The following is a 25421-nucleotide window of genomic DNA, read 5'->3' as shown; positions in this document are numbered from 1 at the left end:
GTATGATGTTCCATATCTCAGGCCATTTTTATGGTTACATCCAGAGAACTCGTACCTGGAAGGTGAACGAACTGCAAAGTTGGAACTACACAAATGACAGATGCAATGCAATTCGTGCAAATGTAACACTCGAAAGGTAAAGCATCTCTTTAGAAACGCGATAATTGAAACTGCAGGGACTAGGTGTTGGATTTCCACGCATGTAATACCTGCATGTGGTCCAATATATCCTAGTAGATAGGGTGTTGGATTTCCACTCCTCCCTCCCTCAAATTATTGTAATAGTTTTGAACCTCCCCCTTCCGTTAATAATAATTTAAAAAATAAACTACAGAGACCAAAATCAAACTTTGTACATGCCAGCGCCACTCTGTTAGTTCTTCTACTGATCAGCATTTTCCGGCCTGTAATAACTGCTAGCTATCATTTTTAGTGAAATCTATCAATCTTCCATTTCTAATTCCTGCTAGAAGTGAAAGATGCAATGCCGTACTTTCAAATAAACAAAAGAAAATTTATTCATTATTGTGTCAAAGACGATGAGTAGAAAGACCATAATTGGAATAAGGAGCAAAAAACAAGTTACAAATGCATGAAACAAGCAACAAAAACTGTCAAACTGCGAGCAACTCGGATAAGCATTTCAAGCCAATTCTTCGGTTCAGCCTAAAAGCATTATCCGTACAGCCATTTGAATAGGCCTGAGAAGGAATAGGGTGTTGTGAAACAAAAGAGTTCCGAGCTTACTTCGGCAATCTAGTTTCAAGGTTGAGAAGAAGTATCTAATTTCAAACGAAGAGGAACATAGAGAATACCGCCATGATTCTCCTGTTCTTGGACCTGGTTCCAACGAAGAAGAAAAACCTTCTCTCTACACTTCCCACATGACCAACTCCCCATTTTGAAGAAAAACGTTCTTTTTCTATTTCCCCCGTGACCAACTTCCCTTTTTTTTTTATTTTGTTTTATTTTTAAATTGTTCTCTAATCAGGCTGTACCACCTATCATTTTAATGAATAAACTAATAAAGGGATGGTGGATTACTAAATTAATATTTTTTATAACACGTGTTTGATACCGTTATTTCTTTTAAAATTAACTATACATATGACATTTGAAAAATATTTTGTAATCACTTAAACTTTCATCTCATACCGTCTAATTCACTAAATTACTAAAGCAAAAATTCCGATGTTTTTGTATGTTAATATTTTTTATAACACGTGTTTGATACCGTTATTTCTTTTAAAATTAACTATACATATGACATTTGAAAAATATTTTGTAATCACTTAAACTTTCATCTCATACCGTCTAATTCACTAAATTACTAAAGCAAAAATTCCGATGTTTTTGTATGTTATATGTCAAATAATAAACCTATTTAAAATAATAAACTCAAATCCTGAACATAAGTATAGTTTTTTAAAGTGTAAATAGACACTTATTATATGATATATAAAAAATTAATTTAAATCTGCCTAGTTCACCTAGACCCCCGTCTAGGCGCATAGGCGCGATGTCACATCCCACATCGCCCAAGAGAGTGATCCTTATATGTATATTCCCATCTCTACCTAGCACGAGGCCTTTTGGGAGCTCACTAGCTTCGGGTTCCGTAGGAACTTCGAAGTTAAGCGAGAAGGGGGGCCAGAGCAATCCCATGATGGGTGACCCACTAGGAAGTTGCTCGTGAGTTCCCAAAAACAAAACTGTGAGGGAATGGTAAGCCCAAAGCGGACAATATCGTGCTAGGTGGTGGAGCGGGCCCGGGAAGTGATCCACCCCGGGTCGGGATGTGACAATTTGGTATCAGAGCCTAACCCTGGTCGCGTGTGTGCCGACGAGGATGTCGGGCCCCTAAGGGGGGTGGATTGTAACATCCCACATCGCCCAAGGGAGTGATCCTTATATGTATATTCTCATCTCTACCTAGCACAAGGCTTTTTGGGAGCTCACTGGCTTCGGGTTCCGTAGCAACTCCGAAGTTAAGCGAGAAGGGGGGCTAGAGCAATCCCATGATGGGTGACCCACTGGGAAGTTGCTCGTGAGTTCCCAAAAACAAAACCATGAGGGAATGGTAAGCCCAAAGCGGACAATATCGTGCTACGGTGGTGGAGTGGGCCTGGGAAGTGATCCGGCTCGGGAAGTGATCCGCCCCGGGTCGGGATGTGACACGCGAGGCACCAACCCGCCACCTGAGTAGCGCCTATCCTAGCGTGCCTTGATTAGGACCACCCGATGGTAGAATTGTGGATCCGCCACTTGTTATATTAAAAAGTCTCTTGAAGATGCTCTAACACTATAAACATCTCTATAAAAAGCCCAAAATTTTTATTAACTAGCAAGTCAAAAGTGCCAAAAAACTATTTTAGCCATTTAGTTTAACTTTCCATCTCTAACAACACTCTTTATTTTAACAAACTTTGAATATTTTGTTATTAACAATTCAACCCCAACTCATTTATTTTTATTTTGAGGATTTTGTACAAGTACCACCTGAACTTGCAAGCATGTGCGCCAATACCACATGAACTTTCATTTTTATTAGGCAAATTTTTAGCGGACTTGGAGTTAGGTCATGAAGAGAAAAGAAGAAGTTGATTTCTGATTTGATTTTGGCAAGGACTATTGAAGAATTGAAGTGAAATTGTACAAAATCTAGTCTTTCATTTACAATGTATTTTCACTATTTTTTTTAAATCAGCAAGTGGGTGTGTGATTAATCTTAATTTATACAAATATTAATTTTTCTAACTTTTATAAAGGGAATTGCCAAACTGGAGTTGTACAAACCCGCAATTTTAGCGTAATATTAACTCAGACACTATTATTTTGGAGCTTATTGATTCTAACTAGCCCCATGAAGTTAATTGATGAAAAAATCTCTTCAGGTGACATGTTTTAACAGCAATATAGATGAAAAGTAACATAGGTGGTATATTCCAACACTTAAGAGGGTCCAGGTGGTAACAAATAAAAATTGACAGTTTAGTTCAAGTGGTACTTGTGTAAAAAAACCATTTCTACAACAATCTTCTCTTTCTTTCATTTTTCGTTGCTCAAGGGTCAACTTTTTTTTTTTTTTTTTTAAATATTTAGCTAATGGACAGTTACTCTATAAATTTGAAAAGTGACTATTCCTTATGTTATAATAGAGACTCTTTTATATAGTTGGTTAGAGATATGTGTGGAGCAAAAAATAATTCTAAAAATCCTGAAAATGACACGTGGATTTAAAAAAAAAACACACACACACACGCACACACAAGAAAGCCCTCATTAAATGCGTAGGGCCCACAAATATTCACACGCACAATTCAATATCCCTAGAGGCTTGAGCTGTTGACTACAACATCACCAAGTTTCTTGTCGTAACATGGAAAAGTTAAATACATTAATGATAGGATTAGTCACCAAATTCCATCATTAATACATTCCTGATTGAAAATCAACTCAAACAAGTAAGGAATTCTCATCACCAACAATCAAGGATACTTGATAATCCTAAGATACTATCTCATAGTTAATATCTTCGGGATAATTTTTTCCTTATCCATCCTATGGATATCACACCGTGGCCAATAAGAAATCGTCATGTGTAAGGAAAAACCCTAACCTTATGGCTACCCACCTTCCTATAAATACTTTATCTACACCATTTTCTAGTAAGCTTTTGCTACGCACTTAAGCTCTAAAAACTCGCTTTTTTCAGATTAGGCATCTGAGATCTATTGGCTAAACCCCCACTTCGTGGGCACGTGTATGGCTTTAACCTTGATCATGGCTTTGACCTTGATCAAATTCGTCAAGACTAAAGACAACTTTTTTGCTACAACAATATTATTTTTAAATTTGACTCCTTAAAATAAATTTTTTGTTGTTTCATAACATGTTTAGAGATGTTTTAGGGTGCGTTTGTTGCACCAGACTATCTCGGACTGGACTAGCTTCAGGGACTAAGCTGGACTGATTTAGTGAAGCGTTTGGTGCAATGTTGGACTAAAAACCAGGATAATGAAAAATAGTGAAATTACAAATTTTAACGATAGAATTACATCCAACTCAACTGCAAAATACCCACAATCAAATCAAATGATAATTACATTAAACTCAACGGCAATTGCTTGGAAACGAAAGAAAATATTGAGATTTTGTGCATTGTAGCATTGCAATTTGCAAAAACAAACAGTGCTTTCCTACAACATTAGGAATTCAGAATCAGTACATCAAACTTTCTCACTTTTTGGTCTAAAATCCCCCTAAGCCTTTAAAATTGAGAAATTTGTAAACATTCAGCAGCCCAAATGTCCCAAAATTGTTAAAAACTCTAACTTATCGTACCACAAATTTGGAGGAAGAAAATTTCGATTTCTTCTTCATAGCCTCCCAAAATCCATGAATAATACCATATTCATTCTTCCCAATTTTAACATACAATTGTAACATCACTATATGACTTTGCTAAATTTGATAGAGAGACATCCTTTGCACTTTGAGCGTAGCTTTCCATACAAAACAATTGAATTTTACAACTCCTGTTTAACGATTTCGTCCAAAGAATAACTTACAACAATTGAATCAAACAACGGCTACGATACAACATGAACGATACATTCATGGCACAACCAACACAGCAATTACCCCAAAGAAGCAACTCCAAGAATTGTGCTTCTTTGTACACTTACTGAGGATGTTGATTGAAACATCACCAATGCTACTGCTTTTCTCTAACTTGGTGTATTAGTATAGTCCGCAGACTCTGCACTTCATTTTGGTGCATTTCCTCATCAACGGCAACAAAACATCAACCCAAAACAGAAGCTAATAAAGGTGCATACCTTCCATTTCTTCGTTGTGGTTCGGCAGGAAGTGTATCCTTCACACAAGTCTTTGTGTCAACTAATATTGGGTTTTGGTTGGTTTCCATAACAGGCATTTTAATCTCATCAATCACGCCCACCATCCATACCCCTTCTGCAAAACCTATTCTGATATCATAAGAAAGTATAGCCAATCATTAAAGGAAAGGAGGTTAAGGAGATCAATGCTCCGATATCATCAATTCTATCATAGAGAAACAGAGAATTGGCTGTAAGAATAAAGCAAAAGAAAGAGTGTGCCTATCTGATGTACTGATATATATAAAGGTAGGATGTTTTTCCAAGACTTTCTCAATCATGTTTCATTTTCGGTACTGATGTTTGAGGTATCCAGAGCATTGTCTCATTAGGTCCCAAAAACTACATTGGATCACCATCAGCAACCAATTGTGCTTAATTCATATTATTTCAATCAAATACATGACAAGCTTCAGTTAAAGGGCACCATAATCTTACAATCCAAGATTCATACTTACATCCAACCCATACAAAACTGCCAAACAAAGGAAAGGAACAAAGCTACAAGCTTAATCCAAACATCACTCCTTACAGATGATATTGATAACCAATTAACTACTTTATGCAACAATAATGATCCATATGATCCATTTATTAATTGATTATAATGCTAAATAAGCCCAAGAACGCCCTTATCTAACTCATTATGACAAAATTCCCCCCAAAGATAAATTAGTAAATAGAAAGATAAACCTTGGACCTCGCATAGATTAACAGATACAATATCAAGTAGCTCCATGCAGGAGGTTAAAAGCCACCTAAACAATGTATCAGGAGTCAAAGATTGAATCAAGAGAGAGATGAATTAACTTACAGTGGCAGCAAATGGAATTTGCAATTTCACAGAAGCAGAAATCAAATCCGTACAACCACATCATAAAATACCCAGAAGCAGAAATCATTGAAGAACAAGCAATTTCACAGCAAGACCAACCCAGATTTCAAAGGATCAAAGCAATCTAGATTTCACATAATCAAAACAACAAATGGAATTTGTAAATGATGAGTGAGAGAGAGACTAACGATTTCTTGGCCTGCTCGAGCGAGCAAGCCTGACTGATGTAGTTAGTCTAGCAATCAGGATGAGATCGATCAGGACGATCAAGACGAGCATGACAAGTAAGGCAAGTAGGACGAACAGGACAAACACGAAGAGGCAAGCGAGTAGGGGGACAATGACAATCTTAGCTAGTCCGCTCGTATTTGAGGGGCCTCGCTAGGACCACGTAACGAAGGAGTTAGTGAAAGCGAGTCCCACTTAATACCATTAAACTTAGTCCTGGTAGCCAATAAACAGAGGATTACATTAAAAATTAGTCCAGTCCAGTCCAGGTAAGTGAAGCCAAACAAACGTGCCCTTAATGGCAGTGCATTAACCAATACCACATTTGTGATGACTGATGACCCATAAAAATCCCAATACAGAAAAAGATAAAAAGATGAAAAGGAAAGCTGGGAAAGTAGGCCAAAATCATCGGTGGATGGATTTTTCTGTGTGGCTAGTTGTGTTAGGTGGAACGCGATACCAAACACCACAATGAATTAAAAATGTCTAACAAAATTATATCCCTTCTGATTTCTCATCATTGTGATGGACGAATTTTCTTCATAACTTCTCTATCTTCTTCGTTTGTCAATACGAAAACAAGCAGCCCACCGACACCGGCAACTTTCAGCACCCACAAAAGCTAAAAGCAGCTGCTCACTCAGCCCGTTTCTGCCATTTTCTTCTGCATAAACATATAATTATCACAGAGGGAGGAGCGTTGGTGGTAAGTTTTTACCAAAAAAGCACATTAGGAAGTATGATTTTTTATGTGCATATGATCTGTTTTCTTGTGGTTTCGGTTAAACAAAGGAGTGCATCTTTTTATTTCCAACTTATTTATTGATTGTGGTCGCTATAGAAACAATTAGTATAACCAAGTTGGTTAGAACACCGCGTTCTCTTAAATATTGGAATCCGTCTCTTGTTGTTTAGATATTAGAATATCTGTTTTTTTTTTAGATGCTCTAATGGTATGGTTATAACCAAAATTTTATAGAAATGATAAAGGAACTCTCTCAAGAGTAAGACTTTCAATGGACTCTCTATACTTCATGTTTTTTACATAATATTTTATAACGTTCGCACGATAATTGATGTTAAACTGTAAAATGTCAAACAATAGTAAGACTTTCAATGGGCTCTCTATACTTCATGTTTTTTACATAATATTTTATAACGTTCGCACGATAATTGATGTTAAACTGTAAAATGTCAAACAATCGATAAAAAAAATTCACTTTGAAGAGAATTTCATTAGCATTTATCTACTCTTATTAGGACAACTAACAACCCCCGCATGTATACTTGTCTATTATGTCGTCTATTATGTCGTGTTGTTGAGCATACTCCAACTTTTGGATTAGACTAACCAACAACCACCCCTGCCTCTGCCTGCCTGTTCAGTGCTGACTCATAAAAATCCCAACCCAATAGAGAAAAAGAATTAAAAGTGAAGAGGAAGGTTGCCGACTTATAATATGCCATTAATTAAAATTGACATATTTCTTGATTTGCCTCCGACCTTTTATGCAAAAATTTTTTTTTGAAATTTAATTTTAACTGATTATTATTTTAAACTATTATAAATAACCAATTTTTCCTTGTTAGATTTTAAATTTTTTTCTTTATTTTGATCACGCAAACAACATATGACAATTATATGAAGGCCAAAAGGTAATTTTATTTTGGTAAATTGGGTGCAAAGCTAATACTTTGCAGCTACTAATTCAATTAGAGAGTGAACCGTGTCGAGAAGGTGGAGAAGGAAAAAACAAAAAGCAATTTGATGTCCACATCAAGAATAAAATTATTTTATTGCCCACAAACATTTGTTGTGACCAAAATAGAAGAAATTTCCAAAATCTAACATTAAGGGAAAATTTAGCTAATTATAACAATTCAGACGAGTAATCGATTAAAATTAAAGTTTATACATAAATTTAACAACTTTTTACAAGTTCAGAACGAAGGAGATCGACAAATATCTCATTAAAATTATCAACAAAACTTATTCCTCCTAATCTTTACAAAAAGTTTAAGATTAAGATGACAATTTTTCTTCGCGTCTCCATCTACGTTCGTCACTTTGACAAATTATGCAATCTGACTTTCATATTTCTATTTTTTTTTTTTTTTAAATCCAGCAGATTGTCCAAGTCAAGCCAGTTCTAGAAAAGAAACGAGCCCTGAAATAGGTGAAGGTGGGTTCCATCACGTAATTTAACAACCACACAAAAGCTAAAAGCAGCCGCTCACTTAGCTTGGTTTCTGCCATTTTCTTCTGCATAAACTTATTATTATCACAGAGGGAGGAGCGCTGGTGGTAAGTTTTTACCAAAAAACCACATTAGCAAGTATGATTTTTTATGATTTCTTTTCTTGTGGTTTTGGTTAAACAATGGAGTGCATCTTTTAATTTGCAACTTATTTATTGATTGTGTGCATTTACAGGAGCAATTAGTATAATCAAATTAGCTAGAACACTGTGTCTCTCGTATATATTAAAATCCGCATCTTATAGTTTTGATATTGTAATATCGTTTTTGATAAAAGTAAAGTGTGTGTGTATTTGTTTTCTTTATACTTGATTGTCCATTTTTCTGGTTGTTGTTTGATTTAAATGACCTTTCATCAATTGAGGGGAAGTAGCAAATTAAAAAACTCGAGAAAACTTGCTATAAGTCTAATTTTTCAAACTGTTATTAAGAATAGTTTACTTGTTGAAATAAATTCAGTGATTAGGAATTAAATCTCTTCCTGACTTACTTCTCACGGCTCGTTTTATCTTCATAAATTCTTTTCGGGTGCATTTTTGCTCACAAATCATCATTATCAAGTGATGATAACACTCACAACTCTATTTACCATCGTTTAATGAATTTAAATTTTGAGGTCTGTATCTATTTACTACACATATCTAAAATTTAAACTAATTTTACGATAATAAATAGAGTAGTGAGAATAATTTGCATTTCTTTTTTTCTTTTTTTGGTTCTTCTTTCTCATTTTTGTATGGCATCTGCTACTGCTTTGTTCTTAAATGTAGAAATGAATTCCCCTTATTGAATCTCGTTTGGTCAAGTCTGATTAAAGCACTCCAACCAACCCAACAAATATGAGACAGGTGGCACCAAAGCACCATGGAAGCATTCTCCTCTTTTATTTCTTGTTTTCTTTTTAATCAACTCATTTTATTGTATCTTTGTGTTTTTGTTCCTCACGTTTCAAACTTCAAACATCTTCAATCTTTCTTTTCTCTCACAAACCATCATCTCCTTTCTCAAAATGTATCATAATGTTTTTATGCCTACGAAAAAAGGTGTATATTTAGTTTTAAATATATGATCATTTGATTACTTACCACGTAAATCGATTTTCTATTTTAAATACTTAGGAATTGTATTATCTAATTAAAGAATTTAAATATTTTTATCCAAAAGGGTAAAATTAGTATAAAAACATTTAATTAGATTACTGAACTCACTTCTGAAAACAGCTTTTTTTTTTTTTTTTACCTAAATCTAAAAGCACTTTAAAACTTATTATACAATGATGTCCTCAAGTGTAATGTTATTTTTCTATTTGCTTCTTTACCGCAAGTGAGCAAAGTTTCGTACTTTCCATCTTCTCATAACATGTTTAAGAGGATCACATTCATCTTGTTGGTTGGATTGCTGGCGTGGGCATATCAGGCCGCCCAACCACCACATCCGAACATCTGTGGTTCGCCTGGCGGTCCACCCGTCACAGCGCCTAGAATAAGGCTAAGGGATGGAAGATTTTTGGCCTACAAGGAACATGGTGTTCCAAAACAAGTGGCCAAGTACAAGATTATCTTTGTTCATCCCTTCTTTAGTTCCCGACATGATCCAATCATTGCAACAGCCGTCGCTCCGGTACTGCCTTGCTTGATTCTTTGTCATTTTTCAGTTCAACTCTATATTGGTTGACTTCGTGGTGGGTGTTTTTTTTCTTTCCTTAGGACGTTATTGAAGATTTAGGTGTGTACATTGTGTCTTTCGACAGACCAGGGTACGGTGAAAGTGATCCGGATCCTAAGCGGACAACGAAGAGCTTGGCGTTAGATATAGAGGAGCTTGGTGATCAGCTGGAACTCGGATCCAAATTTTATGTGATTGGATACTCACTGGGAGGACAGGTCATCTGGAAGTGTCTTCGGTACATCCCTCATAGGTAAGATTTTGCAAGCAGCCTCGTTACCTGATGATGCATCGTTCGGTACTGAAATTTTTCTCTAAAGTTCGATGTGTTTGGGATGCCTGTTACGACAGGCTAGCTGGAGCAGCATTGATCTCTCCGGTGATCAACTACTGGTGGCCAGGACTTCCTGCCAACCTGTCATCTTATGCCTATAAGAAGCAAGCTCCACAGGATCAATGGGCGCTTCGAGCTGCCCACTATATACCTTGGTTAACCTACTGGTGGAACACTCAGAATTTCTTTCCTAAGCACCGCGCTTTATCCGGGAAAGTAGAGAATATGTTTTCCCGCCAAGATTGGGAAAACGTTAGGAATGCAAAGGTTTCTGGAAGAGAAAAGCACAAGGTACTTTCCTTATTCGATCGCTAATTGTTTAGGATTTTATAGAAACTCGGCAGCGTTGATGATTTTTGTCTTGTTTTGTTATTTGTTTGGGCAGGAACATGCCACGCTGCAAGGAGAAGCTGAGTCCATCTTTCGCGACATGGTAGTTGGATTTGGGAGCTGGGAATTTGATCCTATGGATCTGCAGAACCCTTTTGCCAGCAACGAAGGCTCGGTCCATCTGTGGCAGGGTGACGAAGATAAGCTTGTCCCAGTTGAGCTGCAACGCTATATTGCCGAAAAGCTTCCATGGATTCGCTACCATGAGTTACCAGGTGGTGGACATTTGTTGCCAGCTGCAGATGATATGAGTGAAATCATTTTAAAGGCACTTCTAATTAAAGAGTAGACCATTGATGTCGTCGATACAGGGCAGCTCCAGAGATGCTACATTATATACAAATTATGTTCCAAGAGAAATATTTGTAATGTTACAATTCAAATAGGGGAAATAATGAGAGTCGATTCGAAATTAGTTGTATGATGTTCCATATCTCAGGCCATTTTTATGGTTACATCCAGTGAACTCGTACCTGGAAGGTGAACGAACAGCAAAGTTGGAACTACACAAATGACAGATGCAATGCAATTCGTGCAAATGTAACACTCGAAAGGTAAAGCATCTCTTTAGAAACGCGATAATTGAAACTGCAGGGACAAGGTGTTGGATTTCCACCCATGTAATACCTGCATGTGGTCCAATATATCCTAGTAGATAGGGTGTTGGATTTCCACCCCTCCCTCTCTCAAATTATTGTAATAGTTTTGAACCTCCCCCTCCAGTTAATAATAATTTAAAAAATAAACTATAGAGACCAAAATCAAACTTTTTACATGCCAGCGCCACTCTGTTAGTTCTTCTACTGATAAGCATTTTCCGGCCTTTACTAACTGCTAGCTATCATTTTTAGTGAAATCTATCAATCTTCCATTTCTAATTCCTGCTAGAAGTGAAAGATGCAATGCCGTACTTTCGAATAAACAAAAGAAAATTTATTCATTATTGTGTCAAAGACAATGAGTAGAACGACCATAATTGGAATAAGGAGCAAAAAATAAGTTACAAATGCATGAAACAAGCAACAGAAACTGTCAAACTGCGAGCAACTCGGATAAGCATTTCAAGCCAATTCTTCGGTTCAGCCTAAAAGCATTATCCGTACAGCCATTTGAATAGGCCTGAGGGTGTTGTGAAACAAAAGAGTTCCGAGCTTACTTCGGCAATCTAGTTTCAGGGTTGAGAAGAAGTATCTAATTTCAAACGAAGAGGAACATAGAGAATACCGCCATGATTCTTCTGTTCTTGGACTTGGTTCCAATGAAGAAGAAAAACCTTCTCTCTACACATCCCACGTGACCAACTCCCCAATTTGAAGAAAAACGTTCTTTTTCCATTTCCCCCGTGACCAACTTCCTTTTTTTTTTTCTTTTTTTCTTTTAAAAAATTGTTCTCTAATTAGGCTGTGCCACCTATCATTTTAATGAATAAAATAATAAAGGGATGGTGGATTACTAAATTAATATTTTTTATAACACGTGTTTGATACCGTTATTTCTTTTAAAATTAACTATAGATATGACATTTAAAAAATATTTTGTAAAATACTGCATCTCATAATCACTTAAACTTTCATCTCATACCATCTAATTCACTAAATTACTAAAGCAAAAATTCCGATGTTTTTGTATGTTATATGTCAAATAATAAACCTATCTAAAATAATAAACTCAAATCCTAAACATAAGTATAGTTTTTTAAAGTGTAAATAGACACTTATTATATGATATATAAAAAGATTATTTGAATCTGCCTAGTTCACCTAGACCCCCGTCTAGGCGCATAGGTGCGAGGCCCCAACCCGCCACCTGAGTAGCGCCTATCCTAGCGTGCCTTGATTAGGACCATCCGATGGTAGAATTTTGGATCCGCCACTAGTTATGTTAAAAAGTCTCTTGAAGATGCTCTAACACTATAAACATCTCTATAAAAAAAACTCTAAATTTTTATTAACTAGCAAGTCAAAAGTGCCAAAAAACTATTTTAGCTATTTAGTTTAACTTTCCATCTCTATCAACACTCTTCATTTTAACAAACTTTGAATATTTTGTTATTAACAATTCAACGCCAACTCATTTATTTTTATTTTGAGGATTTTGTACAAGTACCACCTGAACTTGCAAGCATGTGCGCCAATACCACATGAACTTTCATTTTTATTAGGCAAATTTTTAGCGGACTTGGAGTTAGGTCATGAAGAGAAAAGAAGAAGTTGATTTATGATTTGATTTTGGCAAGGACTGTTGAAGAATTGAAGTGAAATTGTACAAAATCTAGTCTTTCATTTACAATGTATTTTCACTATTTCTTTTAAATCAGCAAGTGGGTGTGTGATTTATCTTAATTTATACAAATATTAATTTTTCTAACTTTTATAAAGGGAATTGCCAAACTGTAGTTGTACAAACCCGCAATTTTAGCGCAATATTAACTCAGACACTATTATTTTGGAGCTTATTAATTCTAACTAGCCCCATAAAGTTAATTGATGAAAAAATCTCTTCAGGTGACATGTTTTAACAGCAATATAGATGAAAAGTAACATACGTGGTATATTCCAACACTTAAGAGGGTCCAGGTGGTAACAAATAAAAATTGACAGTTTAGGTATTATTATCGCACATGCTTACAAGTTCAAGTGTTACTTGTGTAAAAAAACCATTTCTACAACATCTCTTTCTTTCTTTTTTCGTTGCTCAAGGGTCAACTCTCTTTTTTTTTAAATATTTAGTTGATGGACAGTTACTCTATAAATTTGAAAAGTGACTATTCTTTATGTTATAATAGAGACTCTTTTATGTAGTTGGTTAGAGATATGTGTGGAGCAAAAAATAATTCTAAAAATCCTGAAAATGACATGTGGATTTCAAAAAAAAAAACACACACACACACACCCAGAAAGCCCTCATTAAATGGGTAGGGCCTACAAATGTTCACACGCGCAATTCAATATCCCTAGAGGCTTGAGCTATTGACTACAACATCACCAAGTTTCTTGTTGTAACATGGAAAAGTTAAATACATTAATGATAGGATTAGTCACCAAATTCCATCATTAATACATTTCTGATTGAAAATCAACTCAAACAAGTAAGGAATTCTCATCACCAGCAATCAAGGATACTTGATAATCCCAAGATACTATCTCATTTAATATCTTCGGGATAAATCTTTCCTTATCCATCCTATGGATATCACACCGTGGCCAATGAGAAATCGTCATATGTAAGGAAAAACCCTAACCTTATGGCTACCCACCTTCCTATAAATACTTCATCTACACCTTTTTTTGGTAAGCTTTTTGCTACACACTTAAGCTCTAAAAACTCACTTTTTTTAGATTAGGCATCTGAGATCTATTGGCTAAACCCCCACCTCGTGGGCATGTGTATGGCTTTAACCTTGATCATGGTTTTGACCTTGATCAAATTCGTCAAGACTAAAGACAGCTTTTTGCTACAACAATAGTATTTTTAAATTTGACTCCTTAAAATAAATTTTTTTTTGTTTCACAACATGTTTAGAGATGCTTTAGGGTGCGTTTGTTGCACCAGACTATCTCAGACTGGACTAGCTTCAGGGACTAAGCTGGACTGATTTAGTGAAGCTTTAGGTGCAATGTCGGACTAAAAACCAGGATAATGAAAAATAGTGAAATTACAAATTTTAACGATAGAATTACATCCAACTCAACTGCAAAATACCCACAGTCAAATCAAATGATAATTACATTAAACTCAACGGCAATTGCTTGGAAATGAAAGAAAATATTGAGATTTTGTGCATTGTAGCATTGCAATTTGCAAAAACAAACAGCGCTTTCCTACAACATAGGAATTCGGAATCAGTACATCAAACTTTCTCACTTTTTGGTCTAAAATCCCCCTAAGCCTCTAAAATTGAGAAATTTGTAAACATTCAGCAACCCAAATGTCCCAAAATTGTTAAAAACTCTAATTTATCATACCACAAATTTGGAGGAAGAAAATTTCGATTTCTTCTTCACAGCCTCCCAAAATCCATGAATAATACCATATTCATTCATCCCAATTTTAACATACAATTGTAACATCACTATATGACTTTGCTAAATTTGATAGAGAGACATCCTTTGCACTTTGAGCGTAGCTTTCCATGCAAAACAATTGAATTTTACAACTCCTGTTTAACGATTTTGTCCAAAGAATAACTTACAAAAATTGAATCAAACAACGGCTACGATACAACATGAACGATACATTCATGGCAAAACCAACACAGCAATTACCCCAAAGAAGCAACTCCAAGAATTGTGCTTCTTTGTACACTTACTGAGGATGTTGATTGAAACATCACCAATGCTACTGCTTTTCTCTAACTTGGTGTATTAGTATAGTCAGCAGACTCTGCACTTCATTTTGGTGTATTTCCTCATCAACGGCAACAAAACATCAACCCAAAACAGAAGCTAATAAAGGTGCATACCTTCCATTTCTTCGTTGTGGTTCGGCAGGAAGTGTATCTTTCACACAAGTCTTTGTGTCAACTAATATTGGGTTTTGGTTGGTTTCCATAACAGGCATTGTAATCTCATAATTCACGCCCACCATCCATACCCCTTCTGCAAAACCTATTCTGATATCATCAGAAAGTATAGTCAATCATTAAAGGAAAGGAGGTTAAGGAGATCACTGCTCCGATATCATCAATTCTATCAGAGAGAAACAGAGAATTGGTTGTAAGAATAAAGCAAAAGAAAGAGTGTGCCTATCTGATGTACCGATATATAAAGGTAGGATGTTTTTCTAAGACTTTCTCAATCATGTTTCATTTTCGGTACTGATGTTTGAGGTATCCAGAGCATTGTCGCATTAGGTCCCAAAAACTACATTGAATCACCATCAGCAACCTGTTGTGCTTAATTCATATTATTTCAATCAAATACATGACAAGCTTCAGTTAAAGGGCACCATAATCTTACAATCCAGGATTCATACTTACATCCAACCTATACAAAACTGCCAAACAAAGGAACATAGCTGCAAGCTTAATCCAGACATCACTCCTTACAGATGATATTGATAACCAATTAACTACTTTATGCAACAATAATGATCCATATGATCCATTTATTAATTGATTATAATGCTAAATAAGCCCAAGAACGCCCTTATCTAACTCATTATGACAAAATTCCCCCCAAAGATAAATTAGTAAATAGAAAGATAAACCTTGGACCTCGCATAGATTGACAGATACAATATCAAGTAGCTCCATGCAGGAGCTTAAAAGCCACCCTAAACAATGTATCAGGAGTCAAAGACTGAATCAAGAGAGACAGATGAATTAACTTACAGTGTGGCAGCAAATGGAATTTGCAATTTCACAGTGCAGAAATCAAATCCGTACAACCACATCATAAAATACCCAGAAGCAAAAATCATTGAAGAACAAGCAATTTCATAGCATAAGACCAACCTAGGTTTCACAAAATCAAAGCAATCTAGATTTCACATAATCAAAACAACAAATGGAATTTGTAAATGATGAGTGAGAGAGAGACTGACGATTTCTTGGCCTACTCGAGCGAGCGAGCGTCGCCGATGTAGTTAGTCCAGCAATCAGGATGAGATCAATCAGGACGAACAGGACGAACACAAAGAGGCGAGCGAGTAGGAGGACAATGACAATCTTAGCTAGTCCGCTCGTATTTGGGGGGTCTCGCTAGGACCACCTAACGAAGGAGTTAGTGAAAGCAAGTCCCACTTAATACCATTAAACTTAATCCTGGTAGCCAACAAACAAAGGATTACACTAGAAATTAGTCCTATCCAGTTCAGGTAAGTGAAGCCAAACAAACGTGCCCTTAATGGCAGTGCATTAACCAATACCACATTTGTGATGACTGATGACCCATAAAAATCCCAATACAGAAAAAGATAAAAAAGTGAAAAGGAAAGCTGGGAAAGTAGGCCAAAATCATCGGTAGATGGATTTTTCTGTGTGGCTAGTTGTGTTAGGTGGAACGCGATACCAAACACCACAATGAATAAAAAATGTCTAACAAAATTATATCCCTTCTGATTTCTCATCATTGTGATGGACAAATTTTCTTCATAACTTCTCTATCTTCTTCGTTTGTCAATACGAAAACAAGCAGCCCACCGACATCGGCAGCTTCAGCACCACACAAAAGCTAAAAGCAGCTGCTCACTCAGCCCGTTTCTGCCATTTTCTTCAGCATAAACATATAATTATCACAGAGGGAGGAGCGTTGGTGGTAAGTTTTTACCAAAAAAGCACATTAGGAAGTATGATTTTTTATGTGCATATGATCTGTTTTCTTGTGGTTTCGGTTAAACAAAGGAGTGCATCTTTTTATTTCCAACTTATTTATTGATTGTGGTCGCTATAGAAACAATTAGTATAACCAAGTTGGTTAGAACACCGCGTTCTCTTAAATATTGGAATCCGTCTCTTGTTGTTTAGATATTAGAATATCATTTTCGATAAATGTAAAGTGTGTTTGTATTTGTATTGTTTATACGTTACACCCTTTTTTCTGATGGTTGTTTGATTTAGATGACCTGTTTTTATTTGAGCTCTTAAAAAATTGAGTGATCCAATTGAGGGGAATATACCATTAGAACTTATTATATAATGTCCTCAAGCGTAATGTTATTTTTGAATTTGCTTCTTTACTGCAGTTGAGCAAAGTTTCGTACTTCGTTCTCAAAGATGTTTAAGAGGATCACATTCATCTTGTTGGTTGTATTGCTGGCGTGGGAGTATCAGGCCGCCCGACCACCCCCTCCGAACATCTGTGGTTCGCCTGGCGGTCCACCCGTCACAGCGCCTAGAGTAAGGCTAAGGGATGGAAGATTTTTGGCCTACAAGGAACATGGTGTTCCAAAACAAGTGGCCAAGTATAAGATTATCTTTGTTCATCCCTTCGGTACTTCCCGACATGATCCAGTCATTGCAACATCTGTCTCTCCGGTACTACCTTGATTGGTTCTCTGTCATTCTTCAGTTCAACTCTATATTGGTTGATTTCGTGGCGGATGTTGTCTTTTTGTTTTTTTTCTCAGGAAGTTATTGAAGATTTAGGTGTGTACATTGTGTCTTTCGACAGACCAGGGTACGGTGAAAGTGATCCGGATCCTAAGCGAACAGCGAAGAGCTTGGCGTTAGATATAGAGGAGCTTGGTGATCAGCTGGAACTCGGATCCAAATTTTATGTAATTGGATACTCAATGGGAGGACAGGTCATTTGGAAGTGTCTCAAGTACATCCCTCATAGGTAAGACTTCACAACCAGCCTCCCTTGGTACCAGATGATGCATCGTTCGGTACTGAAATTTTTCTCTAAAGTTTGATATGTTTGGGATGCTTATTACAACAGGCTAGCAGGAGCAGCGTTAATCGCTCCTGTGATCAATTACTGGTGGCCAGGACTTCCTGCCAACTTGTCATCCTATGCCTATAAGAAGCAACCTCCACAGGATCAATGGGCGGTTCGAGTTGCTCACTATATACCTTGGTTAACCTACTGGTGGAACACTCAGAAATTCTTTCCTTCATCCAGCGTTGTATCCGGTAAACCAGAGAATGTGTTTTCCCGCCAAGATTGGGAAATCGTTAGGAATGGAAAGGTTTCTGGAAGCGAAAAGCACAAGGTACTTTCCTTATTCGATCGCTAAGTGTTTAAGACTTTTATCGAAACTCAGCAGCTTTGATGATTTTTGTTTTGTTTTGTTTTGTTTTGTTGTTTGTTTGGGCAGGCACATGTCACGCAGCAAGGAGAAGCTGAGTCCATCTTTCGCGACATGATTGTTGGATTTGGGAGCTGGGAATTTGGTCCTACGGATCTGAAGAACCCTTTTGCCAGCAATGAACGCTCGGTCCATCTATGGCAGGGTGACGAAGATAAGCTTGTCCCAGTTGAGCTGCAACGCTATATTGCTGAAAAGCTTCCATGGATTCACTACCATGAGGTACCAGGTGGTGGACATTTGTTGCCAGCTGCAGATGGTATGAGTGAGGTCATCTTAAGGGCACTTCTAATTGGAGAGAAGTAGACCATAGGCGTCGTCGATGCAGAGGAGCTCTCTCAGAGATGCTACATTATATACAAATTATGTTGCCAGACAAATCTTTGTAGTGTTACAGATTCAAATAGACGAAATAATTGGCAATTGTGATGTTCCAAAGCTCAGGCCATTTTTGTGGTTACATTCAGCGAACTCACACCTAGAAGGTGAACGAACGGCTAAGTTGGAACTACATAAATGACAGATGCAATGCGGTTCCTGCAAATATAACACCTGGAAGGTAAAGCATCTCTTTAGAAACACGACAATTGAAACTACAGAATAGGGTGTTGGATTTCCTCCCATGCGTCTTGGTTCGAAACTCCCTCCTCACCAAAATTATTGTAGAAGTTTCGATCACCATTTTCCAGCCTTTAGTAACCGCTAGCTATCATTTTCAGTGAAGTCTATCAATCTTCCATCTCAAATTCCTATGAAAAGTGAAAGATGCAACGCCATACTTTTGAATGAACAAAAGATAAATTTATTCATTATTGTGTCAAAGACTGAGTACAAAGACCATAATTGGAATAAAGAGCAAAAAATAAGTTACAAATGCATGAAACAAGCAACAGAAACTGTCAAACTGCGAGCAACTCGGAAAATCATTTCAAGCCAAGTTCTCGGTTCAGCCTAAAAGCATTATCCATAGTCATTTGAATAGACCTGAGAAGGAATAGCATTATGAAACAAACGAGAGAAACCTTCTGCGCTTACTTTGGCAATCCAGTTTCAGGGTTGAGAAGATGACTTTCATCTGACAGCACAACTGGACCTCTCCCAGGTCTTGTGCAAATAAAGTAACTGACATCTCCTCTGAATTTCTGGGACGGATCCTTGATTTCTGGAGGTGGGGGTAAAGTTTCAATATCCTCCGGGCTCTCAACCCCGGCATCTTTTAGAATGGACTTATCACCAAGTACGAAACTGGAAAATGAAATATGAAAATAATTATTAAAGGAAGAAAGAACAGGGTTGGCACCGTCAGAAAAATCCTTGATGCATAAACTCGAAGAAACAAGAATCTCTTAAAACTTTGTGGATGATATGAGAGCGTGATAGCATCTAAACTCAAATTACCTGTTCAAATCTGCACCAGAATTTGGTGGAAAGCAGAATAGCAACTTCTGAATTAAAAGGGCAGCTGTTTTTCTGTTACGTGCAATTAGAACTGCATTCGGCCCCGCATCAAATGTATAAGCCACCTATCGATTATTACAATATTGTCAGCTACTCGAACAAATAATATAAACAGTATGCAACTCAAACAAGAGCTTATAGAGTTGAGATTATTATTTTCGTTTAAGCGTAAAATCATTTTCCAACTAATATTTAGTAGCATGCTTATATGCCACAAACTTATAAAAAGTAGAAGCAGTGCCAGAAGGGAAGAAGCAGGTCCAGATTTAGAAGCATGCTCTGAACTAGGTTTATCACGAGAACAAAGTCTGATCCAAATTACTTGTCAAACCAAAGTGAAAAAAAAATTCTTTTCCACGAGAAAATTTGTAAGTCGTTAAGAGCTTGTATTTGTTTCATATATGTAGCTGTGCAAGTTGTGTTAGTTGAGGCATTATATTAAGAAAACATGTGCAGTGAAGCTCCATGTAGATTAATCTCTTTAAGATATAGACATAAGGACTTCTACTGAAATTATAATCACTTTTGGTCTAATACTGAAAATATACGTAATCAGAAATGCCAAATTCAAGATGAGTATCATGCTAGAAAGACAAACAATTAGTAGTATTTTATACTCATTAAATATCATTTAGTTTCCTCCTGAAAATTCAAACCTGAGGTGTTCCTTCTGCGCGGTTCCACTTTTCAACAAGGCTTATTATCCTGAAACATAGGCACTTCATCAGTATTAACTTTCACGTGTATAGCATCGCCTCAATGAACGAAAAAAATATATGAATTAATCTACTTGCTAAGCTTTTCAAGTGACACAAATGCAACGGGGCTTGCCTGTGGGATGTATCATTCATGTAGAAGATGGGTGGACATGTGTCCAGGCAGACAGCGTGAAACTGGTTACTGTCAGTACAAGTCAGTTGTGCAAAAGAAGCAAAATCACGATTTTTTATGGCTTCTTCCATTTTCAATATGCGTTTTGGCACTACTTCCTGTAACAGTATCAAAAAAGAGATAGGAGAAACAAATTAGATCATAGTTTAAATGACCCCAAAAAAGTAGAAAAATAAAAAACCATACAAGAAATTAGACACCTTTTTCTTCTATAATAGCAGTGCATTTGGATGGGGTAGTTTAAAAGTTCCGAGGAATTTGTAAATGACAGAAATTAAACCACAATCTATAAATCTCTTAAGTAGTTAACCTCTTGAGCATAATTGGATGTAAATCGATGGAGCTCAGTCGCTCAACCAGCTGCTACCGAAGACAAATCCTATTATTTAAGATGGACAGTGAAAAGGAAAGTGAGAACGTACCTTTGCTCTATGTTGTAAGAGCAAACTTGTTTCAACAGTATCACGCATTCCTGTAGTGCTACTTGTTTCCTTCTGCCGTGAACTTACCTGAAATAAACAAAATCAAGAAGGTAAATAACAGGATTCTTTGCAGTTGTAGCATCTCAACATTCCAGAAGAAGCATGTGCACCTATTATAAGCACCCGGAATATATATATATATATATATATAGGACTTTAGTGACAACATAAGTTATCGGACTTTAATGACATCATAAGTTATCTGGCTTAACTCCACTTATAAAAACGTATTCTTTAAGATGGTGACAACTGATCAGTCTGTCAAATTATTAACTCTATTAGATGCAATTTTCACTCTTTTTCTATTTAATTTAATTTATGCTTGACTTTGACTTAATATCTTCCTAACTCTTTGTGTGAAAGGATACCATCTTCACTTCACGTATATCATACATTTGACATTTTGACTTCAAAAATGTAGTTCCCACTTTCCTCGAATTTTCATGCAAATACTACAGGTGAAGAGAACGGTGGCATCAAGAAGCTTAGAATAGAAATATGACTAAGCAAACTAGTTAAGTTCATAGGCAGTATTTGCATAACTTAAAAGGTATCATCGCCCAAGGATACACATTTAAGACCCATAGAATTTATACTACCAAACCAGGAAGACATGCAGAGATGAACAGATACAAAGTACTGTATAAGCATCAAAATACAAATGTATGGCAGAGATGGAAAGTAGAAAATTCAAAAGACCCCAGAAAAAACCTTTGAAGAACCGAACACAAAATGACAAGATAAAAGTAATGTCCACTGGCCAAAATTTACCAATACAATCATTTACTAGAACGAGAAAAGAAAAGACAACACATACCACAGCAATAACAATAACAAGTTCATCCCAGTGCTTCTCATCTGCAAGTTGGACTGCAAGACTGTCGGTTCCCTTATCATCCTTAATAGATCATGATACCAAGAATCAGAACTAAAGCTCCATTGGAAAACTTGCTTTTCAACAGAGGACATAATGAAAACGATAAATTAAAATAAAAAAATCGAAAATATAAATTAAGCTTACTTTCCCCATGATCCACTTGACAAATCCCCCATATAAGCTGCGGCAAGCACTACCAGAACCTTGCCTGTATGAGCAAACAAATTCAAGGAATTATTCCCACGAACTACAACCAGCATACTAGAATCTCTATCATATGAATAAAGAAGAACATAGATTTTAAACACACAACCTCTAAGATGAACGAAAAATAAAGCAACAGAGTAAATCATCTTCAGTGAGGCCTATATAGTGGCTGATATTTATGTAACGTAAAATTCCATTAACAACCACAAGAACGACAGATGAACCTGAAGTGCAAGGTGTTCCCAATTGTAATCATTATAACTGAAACAAGATACAGGCACCCTGGAAATGAGATATCTAAATAACTCTCAACTACCTTGCAATAGCAGAAAGCTGGCTGTGATCTTCTTTCACATTCATTAACTTTCCGAGGGCAAAAACTGCAAAGTATAAACAGACACTTAGCTATCATATGCTCATTGTTAATTACTATGTATATGTATTGATAAAAAAGAGTAATCTACAAACTGAAAGGAAAAAAAGTATTCCAAAATATTAAGAAAAGATAAAAAGAAATGTCCAAGTATTAAGTGTTAATACCAAAAGATATTGGTAAGAGCAGAAAATAGATACTTGTCAGAGTCTTTATATATCTTTTACTAAAACTTATATAACATTCATATATGTGCATCTAGATACGTGGAACTTATGTATTCTAAAAAAATTTCATCCAGTAATACCAATTTGTACAACCAGCCTTCCACTTTCTCAAATTGCTATTTTTTTGGATTATTATGCAGTAATGTCAGTTGGATTGCCCGTATTTTGGATATGTATCGTTGTAGACAAAAAAGCAGTTGAGTTATGAAAAGAAAATTCAGCCTAAAAAACACAAAACGCATTTGGTTGCTAAGGTAAACTACTTCCAAGTTATAATGGATAAAAATCTCCTGTAAAATAAATAATAAAGAATGCAAATCCCGGATGACCTTGAATTACTTAAGCATTTAGGGCAATCCATGTATCATTACTAATACAGTCGTGAGTTCTCAAACTAAAGACACCATTAAGCATTAATCATATAACAAGAAATTAACAATAATATAGGGCAAAATTAGGGTAATTATTAATTACCTAGACAAGCAAAACCAGCAGCTGAGGAAGCCAATCCAGCAGCAGTAGGAAAATTGTTATAAGAAGAGATATGTACATGCAATTTTTCCCAATCCTTCTTAGTAATCTTGATTCCCTTTTCCTTATCATCAACATCGGTAGCTCGACTGCGAATTTCTCTTAAACAGCTTTGGAATCTGCCTCCAGAAATGGATATCTCCTACACTAACCGGAAAAAACATGAGAGCAATGAATCAGTGAAATTCCAAAAGGATCATGATTCATGTCTATGTGGAAAGTAAACATCAAACCCCTGATGATTTTTGTGGGAAAAAAACCAACAGTGCAAGTTGTAAAATCCAACTACCATCGTTTTTCAACACATGAAAAACCCAACTTAATTAGCCAAAAAAAAAAAAAAACTGGCTCTTGTTTCCTGAAGACAGATCTAAAGATATACACATTATTCAAAGTTTCAAATTTTAATCTCTTCATTTCATCACCTACTGTCACTCAACAGCCAATCCGAACTAAATTGATAAAACACAATGGCGATGGACTTGTAGCTCATTTCGCTAAGAGCATTCTCCCTTACACCCGAGGCACTTCGAATTCTCCCACCACCCCCACCCCCCCCCCCCAAAAAAAAAAAAAAAACCAAAACCCCCAATATCAGTGATATAGCTGCTACATAGTGAAAAGACTCTGTTCCTCAATCTCTTACAAATTGATAATCATTAACTTTCAGTATCTAAAATTCTATAATTTCCCTTTCATTGGTGACCAAATGGAGTTTGTAAAACCCACAAAATTATGGCTCCCCATGGAGGCCCACCAAGTCGTTTATGTCAAAGTTAAGAGCTTCTCTGAACCCCTGATCCCAAACAAGTGCTCCTGTTTCTTTGCCGGGAACCAAACAGAAGTAAAGAAACTTGTAAGAGAAAAAAGAAAAGGCGACTAAAAGGTATACCTCGCCATTGAGCCACATCCGATCTTGGTCAAAGGTAGGACTGACGGAGACAGTGGTGGTGGTGCAGAGGTGGGCCGGATCAAGCGTCACGCTGATGCTGTCATTGACCGGCAGGATGAGCTTCTCGTCCCTCTTCCCCCAGTACTTGATCACGGCGATGTTGGTGGGCGTCTGAGCCGTCACCATCAGCACCCATTTCTGCGTCTCATCCGCCATTGAATGCTGAGAAAAAACACGAAGATTTTCCGGGAAAAAGCTGGGCGACGGAGAGAGAGATCTAAATTGTAATGGGTCTAATGAGGAATGTGAATCTGAGAGGGAATTGGCAGTTGGTGGTGCAGTTTAATGGAGTGGCGGGCGGAGGAAGAAGCCAAATGGAAGGATTTATACTTCACAGTTGAAAGATATAATTTGTAGGAGAGAGAGGCATCGGTGGTGGGCGCCCACCTGGGCGCTGTCTGTTAGGCTACGCTGTCAATGTCAATGGGATGGGGATTTGGGTTTCGGATTTGGACGCCCTTCTTGGACTTCGATTCTTAATTTTCTTAGCCAAAAGAACGGAAAAATAAAATAAAAATGTTCACCTAACTTTGACTAAATTTCAGTTCCAACAAAATGATTATAAAGTTGTTAAACAAAAAAATGATATAAATTTATATGAATAACTACTTTTATCATTTTGTTGAAATATTTTAGGGTAATTGGCTAAATTAAACCTACACTGGATCGTAATAGTAAGTGATAATGTTATAGAATCATTAGAACAGCTAATTATGAAACAATTTTTTTTAGTTCAATTAGAGCAAAGTTATTGTAACTCAAGTGAATAACATCATTTACTCTACGTCTTAGCTTTGATTCCTCTTGGTCATTACCTAATAAGACAATTCACCACTTGTAAACCTCTCCAAATTAACTCAAGTTTTTTTTTTAGGCAATTCACCACTTATCATTTATTAAACTTCATATAAATATAAATATATAGGGGACGGATTCGTGATACCAATTTTTTTTACACAATTTTTTAAAAACATTTTTGTGTGGCCCATTTTGTAATGTTTCAACGATTTGAATCGTCTATCTTTCCGATCTTCCCTCAAAAATCATATCTACCAAA

At 36.4% G+C, this 25421-nt stretch overlaps 3 protein-coding genes and 1 long non-coding RNA gene across 7 annotated transcripts; 2 read left to right on the top strand and 2 right to left on the bottom strand.

Moving 5' to 3' along the window:
- Nucleotides 1-4460: 4460 nt before the first annotated feature.
- LOC137733803 (uncharacterized) lies at nucleotides 4461-6233 on the bottom strand. The gene is made up of 2 exons (XR_011068530.1): nucleotides 5925-6233; nucleotides 4461-4991 (listed from the first exon to the last, which is right to left on the bottom strand). It is a non-coding gene; the product is annotated as an uncharacterized lncRNA (long non-coding RNA).
- A 311-nt stretch (nucleotides 6234-6544) lies between these two features.
- LOC137733801 (uncharacterized) lies at nucleotides 6545-11029 on the top strand. Of its 4 annotated transcripts, none has more exons than XM_068472992.1 (6): nucleotides 6545-6673; nucleotides 8097-8272; nucleotides 9550-9845; nucleotides 9932-10143; nucleotides 10242-10515; nucleotides 10610-11029. In XM_068472992.1, the coding sequence occupies exons 3-6, from the start codon at nucleotides 9585-9587 to the stop codon at nucleotides 10901-10903; spliced, it is 1041 nt and encodes a 346-aa protein (XP_068329093.1). In that variant the 5' UTR covers nucleotides 6545-6673; nucleotides 8097-8272; nucleotides 9550-9584; the 3' UTR covers nucleotides 10904-11029. The 4 variants fall into 4 exon arrangements, with proteins under 4 accessions (XP_068329093.1, XP_068329092.1, XP_068329090.1 ...); XM_068472991.1 differs by having other exon boundaries at nucleotides 8996-9845; XM_068472989.1 differs by having other exon boundaries at nucleotides 8097-8303.
- A 5573-nt stretch (nucleotides 11030-16602) lies between these two features.
- On the top strand, nucleotides 16603-18807 carry LOC137733802 (uncharacterized). Its single transcript, XM_068472993.1, has 5 exons — nucleotides 16603-16871; nucleotides 17299-17590; nucleotides 17683-17894; nucleotides 17997-18270; nucleotides 18376-18807. Exons 2-5 carry the CDS (start codon nucleotides 17330-17332, stop codon nucleotides 18670-18672), a joined length of 1044 nt encoding a protein of 347 aa, XP_068329094.1. The 5' UTR covers nucleotides 16603-16871; nucleotides 17299-17329; the 3' UTR covers nucleotides 18673-18807.
- Nucleotides 18808-19145: 338 nt separating this feature from the next.
- Nucleotides 19146-24687, bottom strand: LOC137733800 (diphosphomevalonate decarboxylase 2-like). Its single transcript, XM_068472988.1, has 10 exons — nucleotides 24305-24687; nucleotides 23356-23554; nucleotides 22598-22661; nucleotides 22219-22282; nucleotides 22015-22095; nucleotides 21138-21224; nucleotides 20656-20813; nucleotides 20481-20529; nucleotides 19765-19889; nucleotides 19146-19611 (listed from the first exon to the last, which is right to left on the bottom strand). The coding sequence occupies exons 1-10, from the start codon at nucleotides 24518-24520 to the stop codon at nucleotides 19398-19400; spliced, it is 1257 nt and encodes a 418-aa protein (XP_068329089.1). The 5' UTR covers nucleotides 24521-24687; the 3' UTR covers nucleotides 19146-19397.
- Between the last annotated feature and the right edge of the window lie 734 nt (nucleotides 24688-25421).

This window comes from Pyrus communis, chromosome 5 (genome assembly GCF_963583255.1).
Source record: "Pyrus communis chromosome 5, drPyrComm1.1, whole genome shotgun sequence".
NCBI lineage: Eukaryota > Viridiplantae > Streptophyta > Magnoliopsida > Rosales > Rosaceae > Pyrus > Pyrus communis.
This window is presented reverse-complemented; position numbering and strand designations above follow the sequence as displayed.

Coding starts and splice junctions, on each gene's coding strand:
- LOC137733801 (XM_068472989.1), top strand. Junction 9,846..9,931: donor TTGCAACAGCCGTCGCTCCG/GTACTGCCTTGC, acceptor TTCTTTCCTTAG/GACGTTATTGAAGATTTAGG. Junction 10,144..10,241: donor CTTCGGTACATCCCTCATAG/GTAAGATTTTGC, acceptor CTGTTACGACAG/GCTAGCTGGAGCAGCATTGA.
- LOC137733802 (XM_068472993.1), top strand. CDS start 17,330: ATGTTTAAGAGGATCACATTCATCTTGTTGGTTGTATTGCTGGCGTGG. Junction 17,591..17,682: donor TTGCAACATCTGTCTCTCCG/GTACTACCTTGA, acceptor TTTTTTTCTCAG/GAAGTTATTGAAGATTTAGG. Junction 17,895..17,996: donor CTCAAGTACATCCCTCATAG/GTAAGACTTCAC, acceptor TTATTACAACAG/GCTAGCAGGAGCAGCGTTAA.
- LOC137733800 (XM_068472988.1), bottom strand. CDS start 24,520: ATGGCGGATGAGACGCAGAAATGGGTGCTGATGGTGACGGCTCAGACG. Junction 23,555..24,304: donor GGATGTGGCTCAATGGCGAG/GTATACCTTTTA, acceptor CGGTTAGTGTAG/GAGATATCCATTTCTGGAGG. Junction 21,225..22,014: donor TTGTTATTGTTATTGCTGTG/GTATGTGTTGTC, acceptor TGTTTATTTCAG/GTAAGTTCACGGCAGAAGGA.